This window comes from Silurus aristotelis, assembly GCF_946808225.1.
Source record: "Silurus aristotelis genome assembly, chromosome: 9".
Classification (NCBI taxonomy): Eukaryota; Metazoa; Chordata; class Actinopteri; order Siluriformes; family Siluridae; genus Silurus; species Silurus aristotelis.
In genome coordinates, this window is record NC_139582.1 from 11,801,309 (window position 1) to 11,818,059 (window position 16,751).

The following is a 16,751-nucleotide window of genomic DNA, read 5'->3' on the forward strand; positions in this document are numbered from 1 at the left end:
ATCTGCAACTTTTCTTTTCAAAAATGAAGGTTTGTCGGTCATGGAGTGCATTATGCATGCTGTAGAGAGCATATTTCTGTGATTGGGACAAATAGTTCTAAGAAATAAAAATTTAATATAATAAATATTTGTGCATGAAGATGTCGAAGTTGAAAATGACCTGCCAGTATGAGAAAAATAAATATACTTTCTTTCGGCTTCTCCCATTAGGGGTCGCCACAGCGGATTCTCCGCACGTTTGATTTGGCACATGTTTTTATGCTGGATGCCCTTCCTAACGCAACCCTCCCCCAATTTATCCGGGCTTGGGACCGGCACTGAGAGTGGCTGTGGATGGTTCCCTGACCGGGGATCGAACCCGGGTCGCAGCGGTGAGAGAAAATATAATATGAGAAAAATAAATAAATCAGAATATTGTGTCTTCTTAAATTAAGAACGTGAGAGTGTTATCACTAAAGCTGCTAATATCTGTTCTGTAAATAACATACATTGACATACTGTACTAATATAAAATATTTCAAGCGATTACAACTAAAATAAATGATCAAACATTAATTCTCAGTTGACAGTAACATTTACTGCTAAGATAACAAAGTAGCCGAGAATGTACAGGTGAGAATGTATATTGTATAATGACTAGAATTATTTTCATTGGAAAAATTCCCAATCTTTTTTCAAATGGTTTTAAAAAAAACGATCAGCATTATAACGGTAAATAACGGAAAATAACGGTAATAGGGATAATACACAATGTGTTTAAAAAAGAAAACGGTTCTCCCTAACTCTTATTACTCTTATGAAACAGTAAAAACAACTTTGATGATAAGAGTATTGTTTCAAGTAATTGTTGTACTTGAATATTATTTTTCTTCGAAAGGCTTTTAAGTTATCTGCTACAGAAATGCTCAAAAGTATCAAAAATGAAAAGTTTCATCTTGTTTAAAAAGTACACACCAGTTTTAAGGACACCTGATAAAGCTTATCTTAAAAAAAAAAAAAAAAAAAAAAATTAAATTTATGCATATTTTTGTGGTACAACTTATGGATTTATGGCTACAGGGACTTTATATAAAAAAAACAAAACAAAACAAACAAACAAACAAAAAAAACCCCAGACATGTTCAGACACATACTCACAATCTCTTACACACAGCTGAAGGTTATTGGCCGGTAGTCGTTAATAAACAAAGAACAAAAAAACTAAGGATCCTGCATGGCTCAAGAGAACACATGCGCAGTATTTTAAATCAGGCCTCCAGGTAGCAACGAGAGGAGGTTGGTGGAAACCAGTTCCTTTTGCGAGGACAAAAGAGCTCGTTTTACACATTCTAACATCCGCAGCCAGCGGAAAAGACTCGGAATAATAAAAAGACAATATGCATTTCCCTCAAAAGGCCTCTCTTTCTTTACACTTTAAAAAAAACAACAACTGAAATTGAAACCTAGAGCACCGTAGAGAAATCCATCTCATTACCTGCACAAGAAACTCTGAGTTAATAACTGCTGCTTTTCTGGGTGGGCTTTTTGACCCCTTGATATTATTTAAAATAACAAGGGGACAAATTTTCCCTGGAAGGTTTGACGCTTCAGAGCTCTGACTCAGTTTTCTCTGTGAGAGGCTCTGTTTCGGAAGGATCGTCCTGGGGGAACACGACGTAACATAGCTTCTGGCCTATATACGTCACACGCTCTGGAAATAAACACACACACACACACACACACACACACACACACACACACACACAGGAAAGTGAAGCAGGATGAAAATTTGCAACTTTCAAGATAAAAAAACACAAGGTATGTTTCCATACACTAAAACACTACGACAAGTGTATATAAGTATACTCCATTATTCTCACTCAGCACGTGTAAATCTACAAAAGAAGAAGTGAAAATGTGCTGAGTAACTGCATTTAATGATGTTTTATGTCAGTTATGAGAAAGTGCTTTTACACTTGATACTAATTATTTTTTTTTACTTTGTTATTGTACTTAAGTAATTTAATCCTTAACTACGTTTTAATGTGTAATATCTTATATTTTTTGCTCCAATACATCTTAGAAAAACATTTTGAGTTAGTGTGGAGTAAGGGTACTTGCACTGTAAATATAGAAAACTCGTTGATGTGCGGGAAAACGGACTATTAAACTGCATCAGTGACTAAAATAAATTTGTTTATATATTTGTACTTTTACTTTTGAAACTTAAGTAAATTCAAAAGCAAGTACTTTTGTTCTTTAACTGAAATGTAAATCGATGTTTTAATTTACTGGAGTAATAATTAAGCAGGCAATTTGTAGTGTAACTTGAACGGTAGAGGAATGGTGTACTTTGTCTAACACTGACTGTTAACAAAAAAAAAAAAAAAAAAAAAGCAGGTTAACATCTATTATTTAACATATATTATTACATACTACAGAGATAATGAAGAACTTTCTTTGAGAAGAAATTTTTTCAGTTGATGGCATCTGACTGCAGTCATGTTTTACTGCAATCCTAACAGTTCTTGCATCACTCACCCACTGCACTGTAGATCCAGCGTGGCTTTTGTGACCACTGCACTCCGATAAAATAAATAGGGACTCCGGTAAGCATGATGACCAGCCCCATCCCACACACCACAGGCTCCGAGTACAGACTGAAGCACAGCAACACGGCCCAAAATACCAGATAACTAATGGGAACCAGCAAATTCACCTGCATGGACACACACACACACACACACACACACACACACACACACACACACACACACACACACACACACACACACACACGCGCACACACACACACACACACACAAAATTTATATATAATTATATATATTATTATAATTAAATGAGTCTGTTGTGCAATAAAAAGTCATGAGGAAAAAAACAAAGCAGCAAAGAACCAACAACAAAAATAATAACACCATGACCATAATAACAATAATATCTATTTAATAATTGATTATATCACTCCAACCCTGTATTTATTGGTTAACATTAGGGCTGTCATGAAAACCCTGTTTATTGTTGATCATGTAGTGGAAGAGAAGAGTTGAGTTGCTTAACCAAGTAGCCGGTTGTTTAATTTTTCTTGTATTATTGTTAATAGTATACAATAGTAGTATATAATAGTAGTATACATGTGTTGAAAGTAAAAAAAAAATTGTTACTGGATCTTTTAAATGCTCTTTCCTCAAGAAAACATTTTAGATTTATTACGCTACTCCTGTTTGGCCCTAGACTTAAAAGATGACGTTATCAAAAAAACAACTTATATTTGTAAGTTGGCTCTCAAATAGTGGAGGTAGAAAAAGGAGAACCATGACAAAAATGTACAGGAAGTAGAAGTTGTGAATATCTGTATGAACACACACAAAGCAGAACCTAGTGGTCTTTGGCTTTTTTCGATTCGGGCCATTTACGTATTTACCACAAACTCCAGCCTGTGATTAATATATTTCTGAACTATACACAAAATTTAATCTGCTAAATTGGTTTCACGTGTAGCTGAGAGCACTGCTGAAAAATCAGGTGTTTTAAGGCCTCTCACCTTAATTGGTCTGACGAGATTGGGTTTCTTCCAGCGGTAGAAGAGCAGGCCGGCAATGGTCACGCCGTATGAGAGGTAGTTTATAAAAGACACATAGTTGATCAAGTTGTGGGTTTCGCCAATACAGAGAATGATGATGGTTGCAGTGCACTAAAAGAGAGAGACTTTTGTAATATAAAACACTTTATTTGATATGTATCAATTTAATGCACCTTGATGTTGAAACTTCATATTGATGAACTTTCTTATAGCTACTATTTCTCTTGTTATGTAACCCTCCACTAAATTGCTATATAAGAAAGTTTGTCAGTAAGTCTTATGGACATGGAGTCTAATGGAGATTACACTTTTAGTTTTTTTGTAACATGACAAACTGCGTATTTTTATTAATAGCTGCCACATTGTAAGAAAGAAACCGAACTAATTTGTTTCATGTACGATGTATTGAACATTAAATGCAACCAACAAGAAATACAGTGAGGAAAATAAGTATTTGAACACCCTGCTATTTTGCAAGTTCTCCCACTTAGACATCATGGAGGGGTCTAAAATTGTCATCGTAGGTGCATGTCCACTGTGAGAGACATAATCTAAAAAAAAACCCAGAAATCACAATGTATGATTTTTAAACTATTTATTTGTAGGATACAGCTGCAAATAAGTATTTGAACACCTGTCTATCAGCTAGAATTCTGACCCTCAAAGACCTGTTAGTCTGCCTTTAAAATGTCCACCTCCGCTACATTTATTATCCTAAATTAGATGCACCTGTTTGAGGTCGTTAGCTGCATAAAGACACCTGTCCACCCCATACAATCAGTAAGAAGCCAACTACTAACAAGGCCAAGACCAAAGAGCTGTCCAAAGACACTAGAGACAAAATTGTACACCTCCACAAGGCTGGAAAGGGCTACGGGGAAATTGCCAAGCAGCTTGGTGAAAAAAGGTCCACTGTTGGAGCAATCATTAGAAAATGGAAAAAGCTAAACATAACTGACATCTCCCTTGGACTGGGGCTCCATGCAAGATCTCACCTCGTGGGGTCTCAATGATCCTAAGAAAGGTGAGAAATCATCCCAGAACTACATGGGAGGAGCTGGTCAATGACCTGAAAAGAGCTGGGACCACCGTTTCCAAGGTTACTGTTGATAATACACTAAAACGTCATGGTTTGAAATCATGCATGGCACGGAAGGTTCCCCTGCTTAAACCAGCACATGTCCAGGCACGTCTTAAGTTGCCAATGACCATTTGGATGATCCAGAGGAGTCATGGGAGAAAGTCATGTGGTCAGATGAGACCAAAATAGAACTTTTGGGTTATAATTCCACTAAAAGTGTTTGGAGGAAGAAGAATGACGAGTACCATCCCAAGAACACCATCCCTACTGTGAAGCATGGGGGTGGTAGCATCATGCTTTGGGGGTGTTTTCTGCACATGGGACAGGGCGACTGCACTGTATTATGGAGAGGATGACCGGAGCCATGTATTGCGAGATTTTGGGGAACAACCTCTTTCCCTCAGTTAGAGCATTGAAGATGGGTCGAGGCTGGGTCTTCCAACATGACAATGACCCGAAGCACACATCCAGGATAACCAAGGAGTGGCTCTGTAGGAAGCATATCAAGGTTCTGGCATGGCCTAGCCAGTCTCCAGACCTAAACCCAATAGAGAATCTTTAGAGGGAGCTCAAACTCCGTGTTTCTCAGCGACAGGCCAGAAACCTGACTGATCTAGAGAAGATCTGTGTGAAGGAGTGGGCCAAAATCCCTCCTGCAGTGTGTGCAAACCTGGTGAAAAACTACAGGAAACATTTGACCTCTGTAATTGCAAACAAAGGCTACTGTACCAAATATTAACATTGACTTTCTCAGGTGTTCAAATACTTATTTGCAGCTGTATCACACAAATAAATAGTAAAAAAAATCATACATTGTGATTTCTGGATTTGTTTTTTTAGATTATGTGGACATGCACCTACGATGACAATTTCAGACCCCTCCATGTTTTCTAAGTGGGAGAACTTGCAAAATAGCAGGGTGTTCAAATACTTATTTTCCTCACTGTACATAAAAAGCAAAAATTCATTGTTAATTACTAAATGGAAAGTTGTAATAAATGGTAAAACGCTGTGATGTAAGAGAAATAAACCTCTTCAGAAAAATAATCAACTGGATGGGAACAGTGACACTGCTTCATCACACCAATGTTGTGTAGTAACAATTTTCTTCCTTTCTTTACTTTTCTTTCTTTCTATCTTTTTTAGACTGAGATTGTGAGATTACTGATCGTGGTGTGTGATGTTAGATTATGAATTCTGATGTGTTTTGTAAGATTATGGATTATGGTGTGTGTTGTGAGTTTACTGATCACAGTGTGTTAGATTATGAATCAAAATGCTGTAAATTTGCAGCCCTGGGTGTTTGTATTGAGATTATGAATTATGGTGTGTTTTGTGTAATTCCCGATTGCTGTTTATATTGTGAGATTACAGATTGGGGTGTGTGGTGAAATGACAATTTAGAAGGAGTGATCAGATTACAGACTGAGAAGTGTGGTCTAAGACTACACATCGTGGTGTGTGTTCTGAGACTACGGAGTGTGTATCATGTCTCTTACACAAACAAGCAGCGCTGGGATGGGTGTGCAGTTCTTTAGATGGATCATAGCCAGCAGGTAGGGCAGGTGTCCTTCTCTTGCTCCGGAGAAACATAACCTGCACAGAACAGATAATCACTAAGCAATCCCACATGACATCATCTTATGAAACAGTCTGCTTCAAGCTTTTAGCCATGGCACTGTGTTTACCTAGAGGACGTGAACAGGTATCCATTAATCCCACCAAATGTGGAGAGTGCCACAGAAATGGGCATGACCCAGGAGAACATCCCCAACAGCTTCTCACCAAATGTCTGCAAAACACATTAGCACACTTAGTTGAAGTGTTTAACTTGTTTGCCTGACCAACCGTGGTCATTGTGGAAAGGCGTTGAGGGTCATTTACCACGGCAACAGCATTCGACGCAAGCAGCTCCTCTGGGGTCATGGAGGAGAAGTAGGCAATGTTGGTGAGTGTGTACACTAATGTGACCAGAGGAATAGAGACATAGATAGCACGTGGCAAATTCCTGTACAAACACACAAGCAAATTCACAATTAACTAAATTTGTGTTTTTAATGTTTTTTAGGTTTGAGTTTAATTTTTGTTTTGCAAAATGATGTGCTTGCTCTTAAACTATAGCATTGGAAATGTAAGATAGTGGCAATAATATTAATACTACACGAGTTTAGTTCACTTACAACCACCATATTATCTCAGAGATAGTAACTTCAAAAAAGACTTTAAGATCTGCCCACTACACAAGCTTTTGTAAAAAAAAAATACATTACAATAATTATACAATTATTAGTGTGAAACTACACAAAATATTCTTTTTTTTTTCTCGACTCACTTGCGAGGCTCCACCACCTCCTCAGTGACATAATTGAGGAAATTCCAGCCACTAAAGGCAAACGAGGCCTGCAGAAAAGCCAGAGCAATCTGCCCTACTGAAGGATCTCGGATAAACTCGAATGCTGCTTGAGGCTCCAGAGCATCATAGTGCCCTGTGGATGAAGATGATTTATATTAAAGTTAGGTAACTTTTTTTTTTTTTTTTTTTACTTCCAAACAATATCAGCTAGGCAACAAAATAGGACAACATTAAAACATTTCCAGCACATGAGAAAATTATAAAACGTTTATTGCAATATTTACAGCATGTGCCACATGTTTAAATCATTTTAAGAAAAGTTTTATTTTTAATTATGTTGTCATGTTGTTGGTCAAAGTTATTGTCTTTTGCAACCTCCATTACAGCGGACCAAAAATATAAACACATTTACATATAATAGATCACAAAGTGGTGATGGTGATAAAGTGTTTAATTCCACTTATACCACAGTATCCATTAAAAAACAATAATTTGTAAATATGTAATGTTGTGGAATGTTTTAAAAAAGTGACCTCCTTTACCCACTTATGTTATAGCAGCTATAACCAATTATCCCTTTTTATCTCTCTTAAAGACGTTAGAATTTAATATTAAAATGTAGACACAAAAGCAAAATCACTGTATCTTACACCTTTGTTTTATCTGAGAATATAATGTGCCCGTCCCTGTGAATAAGCTGTTACTATCAAAACAATAACACATTAACATAAGTGTGTGGTTTGCAGCTGCACTACTGCGAGAGCTGCTGTTCGTTCTGACTATTCATAATCCGAAAGTCAACACCATTTTGATGAAACGTTGTCGCTGTAACCATCACTTTTACATCTGCAACTTTAATAGAGATGACAAAAAGAGAGAAAAAAATGGAGCTTTGCAGGTGGAAGGTTAATCTGATAATGAACCATCTAAAGTTAAAAGCTTAGCTCTTCACCATCGCTAATCCTCTTATGTTATAATAAAAATTTGGACTATAATCAAACAGTCAGCCTGGATTATCACAGTCACGCAAGTAATGACGTGCTCAGTTTCCTCCTCTGTCTGAGAGAATCATTCATCTGAACAAACAAAGAGCCTTCAGAGATATTTCCCATTCTCTATTTCAGTGTCTCACAAGGCTGTTCAAGGTCATGGACACATGGACAATACAGTGATTTAGAAACACCTGTTGATTATTATACTAGAAGTTTTATTTCTTTAATAAACAGGTTGGCAATTATGTCTTTTATTTATTAGGTAAATCCAAACATATAACCCTGTAGAACCCCGTATTGTTTTATAAAAAATGTATAATGTAAAGATGTATATATAAAATGTATAAAATATTTTTACCATGATAATCAATCATTTTACCTTTGCGGATGTCTTAGTGAACCATCTGCAAAACGATTTGTCAATTTCTTGTGTCATTGTCAATAAAACTAGTTTAGATTAGATTAGTTTACACATCGGCTTGTTCTGAAATTGGATTGTTCTAAATACCATATTTTCCGGACTATAAGCCGCTACTTTTTCCCCACTCTTTGAACCCCGCATCTTAAACAACGAAGCGGCTAATATATGGATTTTTCCGGGTTTTTCCCGGTTTCACAAACTTCAAGCCAAAAAACTGAGCCCCATAACATTAGACCAATTATTGGCGAATGGGTTCAGGTGAATCATAATTATGGATATGGTTCCTCTGACGTTTGACCTGCCGCTCAATCGGACTGTCAACAGGAAATGTGAATCATTCGTCATGCTGAAAACAACCGGGCATGAAAAAAAACGCACTTCACCTGTGTTCTGAGCTGCACGGCATCGGGAGAAAAGCTTCACCGATGGTGATTTTTAAACGCACGACGATGCCAAAAGAAAAACTCGAGAGAGAAATTGTTGTGAAAGGAAGGAGGAAGACAGTGAACAATGACTTTCTTGGTAGGCTACTGTTTAGATAGTCTCTCATTAAAGCCTGTGTAAAGTTCATTAGTTTCAGTGTAGACACCTGCGACTTATAGACAGGTGCGGCGTATTTATGTTCAAAATGAAAATCTTTCTAAAATTCAGTGGGTGCGGCTTATATATGGGTGCGCTTAATAGTCCGGAAATTATGGTAATAGTGGCATAAAAACTGCAGATAATTTTGTAAATATATTAATTAAAACTAATTTTATTAAAGCTTAATTGGAAATAAACAAGAAACAGCCTATGATTTTAGTCTATACATGCATGATTACCCAGATTTTTTTCTTTTTTGCTGACATGTTTCTTTGCTCCAGTTCAGGACACGGCTCTTATTAACTTAATGTGGCCCTAATAAAGATTATATATAAAAAGAAATCACGTGTTTGAACTCAGTGATCCTTCTAATGCTGCTGACCTGTAGCTAGAAATGCATGTGAAATGGAGCTATAACATCTGTTTGTAGTGGCAATTGACACACACACACACACACGCACACACACACGCACACACACACATACCTTTGCAAATTTGGACCATGCCCACTATAATAATCAGAACAAGAGCAAGCAGTTTCCCAATGGTGAAGAAATCTTGGATGCGTGTAGCCCAGCGAACACTTGAGCAGTTCACCCATGTCAGCAGCACTAAAGCAGAGAGAAAGAGAGAGAGAGAGAGAGAGAGATCAAAAGTCAGTTTAATTCAGGTTTTATTCATGAAGCAAATAAGAAACAAACAAGATCAACAGTGGCTGAGCCATAGTTCTGTAAATAACATCACATATCATTAAACAGTTAATAACACAACACCAAGGTTTAAGATGGAAAATAACCAAAAAAAAGGTTCACACGTTAGCGAACTCACATTGTCATTAAACGCACACATGTAAAAACTGCCCTTCTCTATACACAAATAATATTTAGCTAAGCCATAATGACATTTTCAGTTAATATTTATAACAAAATTCAAGTAACCAACCAACCATCCAATCAATAAATCAATCAAACAAATAATTAATAATTCCACTCTCTACAGCAGTGTTACTGTCTGATATGCATTGACCCATGTTTTCAACAAATACAAATTTCATGACACAGACATACAAAACCTCTTATTTAGCTGGAGAGATGGAAGGGCTGAGGTGTACCCAATCCCAGAATCCCAATTTCTCATGAAAACAACCCATCAAGCAAAATGAGAAATAAGCAAAATTGTGGTAGAAGGATTGGTTGGGAAGAGACAGAGTCAGGATTGCCAGAAATCTTAATACTGATTGTGTGTTGCCAGAAAATGTGTTTTTTTTCCCCCTGTTCATTTAGGTACAACATACGTATTTTCTATTGAAATCATTTGTAATATTACACTTATAATAAGTCCTCGCACTTCCATAGTAAAAGATGAATAATCAACTGGATTCAGGAATCTGGTGCGCATGGCATCTTTCTGATTGTTTTTCATTTTTGCATTAGCAGACACTTCATGATTCCCTGATTCCCCAGAATATTAAACATGCTTTAAAATGTTGGCACCTTGATGAGTGCTCACAGACAGAGAGAACTGCTAGCTAAAATCATGTAGTGTGCATCTACTTTTGCAGTTACTCTTAAAAAAAAGTGTCCTGCTTAGTAACACCTCATTTTCACTCTCTCTCTCTCTCTCTCTCTCTTTTTTTTTTTTTTTTTGCCTGCTCCCAACTGAAAATTGTCTTTTAGGAAACTCTTGAATTTAGAAGCTCAGCTGTGACCCACAATTTGCTGGTGGATGAGCTTTTTAAAAGCATTCGCATTCCGCCAGCCATTAGGGCCGCTTCCTGTAGTATTACATCAAGGAAAAGTGCTGATAAAGTACTGCAGCACTGTTTCCTCAAAAAGCATTGTAATCATTATGTTACCAATGTGACCAGTGTGATGCTATCCTTAACATTTACACAATCTTTCAGGGTAATTTCTAAAATTAGATTTAGTGGGTCAAATTATCAAAAGGTAAACAAAGAAACATCAAATATTACAAATGCTGGAAAATCCCACATTTCTAACATGGCTCAGATTATCCTATCAAAGCTCTGAAGAAATTGTGTTTTACAAAGACAAGAAATAAACTTGAGCCACATTCTGCTTTCAAAAGAACCCATTGTAATTACAGCGAGCCTCTCAATGCAATTCAGAACAACTCCCTCTCTCTCTTTCTGTCTCATATTTCACTGTAGGCCAGCTTAAAGCTTTGTCGGTTGTAGAATTGAGTGGAATCACGTGTTTTGGGGTAATGCATCACAGTGCATGACGCAGTAATGGGAACAGCACAGCTAAATATGGCCATATGGTTAAAATTCAGGGCATAATATTCAGGGGAAAAATCACAGATACACTTTTACATACAGTATATTCTTTAGAAAACATCATGTGCTGTCCTGGTAATTCTACAGGGTTAATTACAGGAAGGAAGGAAGAACAGAAAGAAAGAAGACAGAAAGAACAAATGTGTACAAGAAGGAAAAAGAGAGAAGAGTAAAAAATGGTAGAAAGAAAAGAAGGAAGGAAGGATGAAAGAATGGAATGCAAGAAAGCAAAGGCTTGTATATATGAAGAAAAATACATAAACTGGGTAACAAAAAAAGAGTTTAACTTGTATGCACATGCATAATTTGTTGTGTAGACATGTGTATGTGTGCTCTTGTGCATGTGTTTTTATATCCTGCCGTGGTAGACAACAGCTCCAGTGGAGATCCGGAGTCTCCAGGGCCGGCTGGTGCAGTGAATCCAACAATGTGGCAAAGGACACTGGGTAAGGGGGACACGGCTTCCCCCTTCTCATCCATCACTGCCTGGAGCTGCCCGCCCACACACACACACATACACACACACAGAGCTGAGTGCATAGATGCTTAACAGGCACACACAAACCAGGAATTAGTCAGGATCTCACAACAAATTGCTTTCAAACAACAGCCAGATAAACACACACACACACACACACACACACACACACACACACACACACACACACACACACACACGTAGAGTGTGCACATTCGGTTAACATGCACCCCAAAACCAGGAATTAGTCAGGATTTCAAAACAAAACTGCTTTTAAACGACAGCCAAACACACAAACACACAAACTGCAAGCGGTGTTCCAGTTTAATGCTGCTGTTGTTCCTCAATTTGTTACCTCTCATGTGAATTTCATATGCCTGCCTGTTCATAAAAGGATACTGGTGTACCACTAAGTACCGAAAGATCAGTACTATGTACGCATAATTACTGCAATGTCAATCAGGTCAGTACCCCGAAGTAGTTTCAAGACTACATTCAAGACTAAAACAAACAATAACAAAAAGAACCACACAGTAGAGAAACAGGAATATAATAGATGTTTGGCTTAAGATTACATGTATAAATGTGTATTTATATGTAGTTAGCGGACACAGCATGTGCTCAATTTAGTCTCTGATGTACCTAAATTACACGATGTGCTTTTCTTGTGTTGTAGTCTGTCCACTTCAAGATTCAATGTGGTCTCTTCATCACAGATGTAAAGGTTATTCATTTAAATTTCAGTAGCCTTTCTGTCAGCTTGAACCAGACTACCTATTATCCGCTAACCTAAGAACTACTGAATGTTTTTTTGTATCAATCTGTGTAGAGCCTGTTGTCTGTGAAACTCACAGTAGATCGACAATTTTGGGAAACATGCTGTCTGACACCACCAACACCAGACTGTCTGAAAACAACAACCACATGGTGGACACTGAGACAAAACACAATTTCAGTGCTCCCGAGGACAAAAGGGAAGAATTAAGTTTTATCTCTTTGTCAATTGTGAAGTTTTAAATTTGAAATTATGATATTGATGGTCAACAATTCTACATCCTTCAATTGTACTAGAATAACATTTTGCCTCTTTTGTATGTCAATTTTCTTTTGCATGCTCTCATTTCGTAAAGCTCGCAGTAAAGATCTGAAAAGACTGGTCGCTAAAAAGAAACATTTCCTATGCCATACTTGCACGTGGATCCGCCAGGTGCTTCGGCTGGGTCCTGCTTCCTCCATTCACATCTCACTTCATTTTCCTCTGTGTGCTGTATCCCGAAAACGGAAGTTTATCAACAGCAGCCAAATGAAGTGAAATGAACTCAATGCTAATGAGAGGAGAATTTCAATGAAGCTCCGACAGTTCTAGTGTTTTTCCTGCCAAGATAGAGCACCACTCTGGCCAAAAGTGAAGAGGGATTTCCCAAAGTGGCTAATTGACCCATAAAACCTACAAAAGGCTCAATAAATGCAATGGATGAGATCGGCCTGGAAACTCTCGGTGGTCCCGGCCTGCCATATGGAAGACAGACTAGGGTCGACAAACAACTACAAATTAATTTCAAATACCATACCAGCTCAATTTGTGCCAATTATAACAAATTTATATTGGAATTAATGTAGGTGTAAGAGTGTCAATGTGCTATGTGTGGGTGTTGTGTAGTGTGAATATCTTCTGTGAGGCTGATAATGTGTGTTTTTTTGTAGTGTGTGTGTATATGGTGTATGCAAAGTGTGTATGTAGATGCTCTTTGTTTAGTGTACGCTGTATGTACAGAATGAGTGTACAGTATTTGTATGACATGTAAAGTGCGTGTGTGCTTTGTGGCTATGTGTGGTTAGTGTTCATATGTGTTTTGTATATTGTGTGGTTCAGCGTTCATGTATTGAGTGTGTGCTGCATCTGTATTGTGTGTTTGTACTGTGTGTATGTGTGTTTGTACTGTGTGTATGTGTGTGTGTGTGTGTGTGTGTGTTTGTGTGTTTGTGTGTGTGTGTGTGTGTGTGTGTGTGTGTGTGTTTGCTTCCAAGTGGACTGCTGTGAGCTGTTATCTCTCCCCGGTTTCAAACGAGTTGTTTCACCAGCCAAATGAAGTGGTTTCAGTGGGTGTGTGATGTGAGCACGTATGTGTGTGCGTTTGTGTGTGGCCACAGGCGCTGTGTGTAATAGGGCAAAGTATTTTGCTGCCTAGAATTCCTTTTATGCTGATACGGAAAATTAATAACAGACACAATAAAGCTTACGTGCACACTGTTACCATGACATCGCCTTTACCCGGTGCTAGCTGTCACTTGCTAACTAACTGGTCTAGTGTAGTTTACTGACTAGATCATAAGACTCATAAGAAGCATATTTGTGCTAACTTAATGGTATGCAGCTACAGTTTAGGTGGGGTGTTATGTCATGTTTACAAGGACTACATCAACCATATTTGCTGTTCTCACTTGAAGCAAAGTATATGCTATTTGAACTGTTACTGTTAGCACTCCTGGAATAAATCAGTCTTAAATCATTTACGTTTACATTTATGCCGTTTGGCAGAGGTCCTTTGTCTAGAGTGACTTACAAAGTGTGTTGAATTCTCTATCAACAGCCTGATTTTTTATTGCAGAACATATGTGTTACAGAGAAAAATTCTGTGGCATATGAATGTCAAAAAAGAGGCTATACAGCACACATTCCAGTACCCCACTGTTTGGTTAAGTGCTGACTACAGAAACATTCTTTAAGTGGTATGTCATGTTAAACGTGTACAGTGGAGAGTTAAACAGAGTGTGCAGAGTTTATATTCCAGCTTCTTGGAATATATTCTAGCTTCACAGACTTCTAAGTTGGCCAACATGAAGGGTTCACATACTCTACTGCTTTGCACTGATGGAGCACTGATGGTGAACATCAAAATAATCTACACCATTTGTTTACACCTACTTAGTGTGTATGTGTATAAAAAGCTAAATGGTTCAATAATGTGTAAAAAATGTATTAAATGTGCCAATACCTATGTCAGCCGGCCTTAACACTGACGTTGTGTCTACAGTTGCAGAAAGTAGGAAGGCAGTTACAATGAAAGAATAATATTTTTTTATAAACAACTGCTTTAAACAAAAAAATAAGATCTGTTTCTGTACTATATATCAGGAATACTATATATTCGGTGTCAACAAATGCTGTAATCAATTGGTTGGGCAAGTTATGGGTTAGTGTGACGGCAAGATAAAGAGTGCGTCCTAAGTCACCCAAGGCATGGGAGGCTTTTATACTAAACTAAACAAACCTACAAGTTATGCAAAGCGAAGCTTTGGTGTCATGGATTATGGTGAAACATCAGCACGGTAAGCAAAAGCTGTCTAATCCTCATCATGTGAAAATTTAAAATAGTTCAATTCAATATGTGGCTTTTGCATTTTTTAGAGTACATGATACATGAATACTTTGAATTGGGGTTTATATAGTTATAATAAGCAAAATATCTATTACATTTCTTTTTTTTAATCGAAGAAGAAGAAAATTGTCGTCTGATTAATCAATTTTCTAAATAATCAGCCCTACTTTATATCAATACTCTTGGTATTAATTGAAAGTTATGTGGAAGACCTAAAGTCTCAAACATTTCTATATAAGGAATAAAGATGAATAGATACAGCTGAGTGCATAAGTTTGCATCCCCCACAAAATATTTGCCTGTCCCTGCATTGTGTCTCAAATCGAATAATTATGTACTACCCAGGCTGCCACTTATGCTAAATAAGGCACTGAGTTTTAAAACCTCTCATCCTACAATCAAAAGTGTGTGACCAATGTAGCTCTCATTACCGCCGCTTACGCACATGCACCAAAATCATGCGTAAAGCAAAATGATCTGCAACAGAACAATATATCAAGATTAAATTGAGCACAAAATACTTGAAATAGATTTAATAGGCAATGTTATATACATTTTACTAAATTTAAGGTATTGCAGTCTGTTTATTCCACCAGTTAGGTGAGAAATGTTGGAGAATTGGAGGTAGCCTAGTGCAGCGTGTGTTGTGATAAACGCTTTGAGGTAGCTGGGTGCTGATCCATTATTGGGCCATGGGGTGGTAATGGAGCAATAGGTTAGTGTGGGGCAGTCGGCTGGTGTGGGAAAATTGGCCGAAGTGGGGCAATAAAGTGGTGTGGGACAGTGTGGATGTGTGGGACAATGAAATAAGTGTGGGAAAATGTAAGACGTTCGAAAACAAGTTGGGCAGCTGCGTTCTGTATCAGATTGCCCGCTGTGTTTTGATGTGTGTTAGTGTTATTTGTATGATGGTGTTCTAGTTGTTTCTTGATCCAGCTGCAGAGGAGTGGGACACTGAGTGTATATGTGTGTGAGTATGTGAGTGCACAAACATGACCTTGACACTTTTACTTAGAACATTCAACAGAAGAGGGCAAGAGTCTCTTTCCGCCTTTCTCTATTTCTCTCTGTCGCTATTTGTCTGTCTCATTATCTCTGTCTGTCTGCCTCTCTGTCACTTGCTCTCTTTCTGTCTGTCTTATTTTGTCTATCTTACTCTCACCTCCTTATTACTTTGCTGTTTTTCATTCGTTCTGTCTCACTCTCTCTATCTCTCTGATTCCCACACACATTTATGCAAATATACACAAATATTCAGAACATTTAAAACAAAGAGAATAGCAGATGAAGCTCTGAAACAGAAACAGAAATAATAGCCTCGACCAGCAGGTTGAGCGAGTTTCCGAAAACCCGCTTCTGTTTTTTTTAATAAACTCGGAAGAGTTTGTGAATATTAACTAAGACTTGGTGCTTCTTAAAAGCCCACTTTTCATTCTTCTATTATATGCATGGACAGCAGATCTCTGCTTAGATGGGTTGATCCCGACGGCGGTGCGTCCCTCAACCTCCAATTGCGATGCTGTTGACGCGACAAAAAACAATGTACAATGAGGGTGGCGCTCAAAGCCTGGTACCATTACAGAGG

General features: G+C 37.7%; 1 protein-coding gene across 1 annotated transcript in view; it reads right to left on the bottom strand.

The window, feature by feature from the left end:
- Positions 1 to 743: 743 nt before the first annotated feature.
- The window catches only part of slc7a10a (solute carrier family 7 member 10a), a 29,886-nt gene continuing 13,878 nt past the window's right edge, over positions 744 to 16,751 (bottom strand). Inside the window, exons 4-11 of the mRNA XM_083550909.1 lie at positions 9,495 to 9,620; positions 6,994 to 7,147; positions 6,546 to 6,669; positions 6,350 to 6,453; positions 6,161 to 6,257; positions 3,542 to 3,691; positions 2,521 to 2,698; positions 744 to 1,690 (exon numbers count right to left, since the gene is read on the bottom strand). Of these exons, the coding sequence (XP_083407035.1) occupies positions 1,587 to 1,690; positions 2,521 to 2,698; positions 3,542 to 3,691; positions 6,161 to 6,257; positions 6,350 to 6,453; positions 6,546 to 6,669; positions 6,994 to 7,147; positions 9,495 to 9,620 (1,037 nt within the window). The 3' untranslated portion in view covers positions 744 to 1,586. The remainder of the gene's footprint in view (positions 1,691 to 2,520; positions 2,699 to 3,541; positions 3,692 to 6,160; positions 6,258 to 6,349; positions 6,454 to 6,545; positions 6,670 to 6,993; positions 7,148 to 9,494; positions 9,621 to 16,751) is intronic.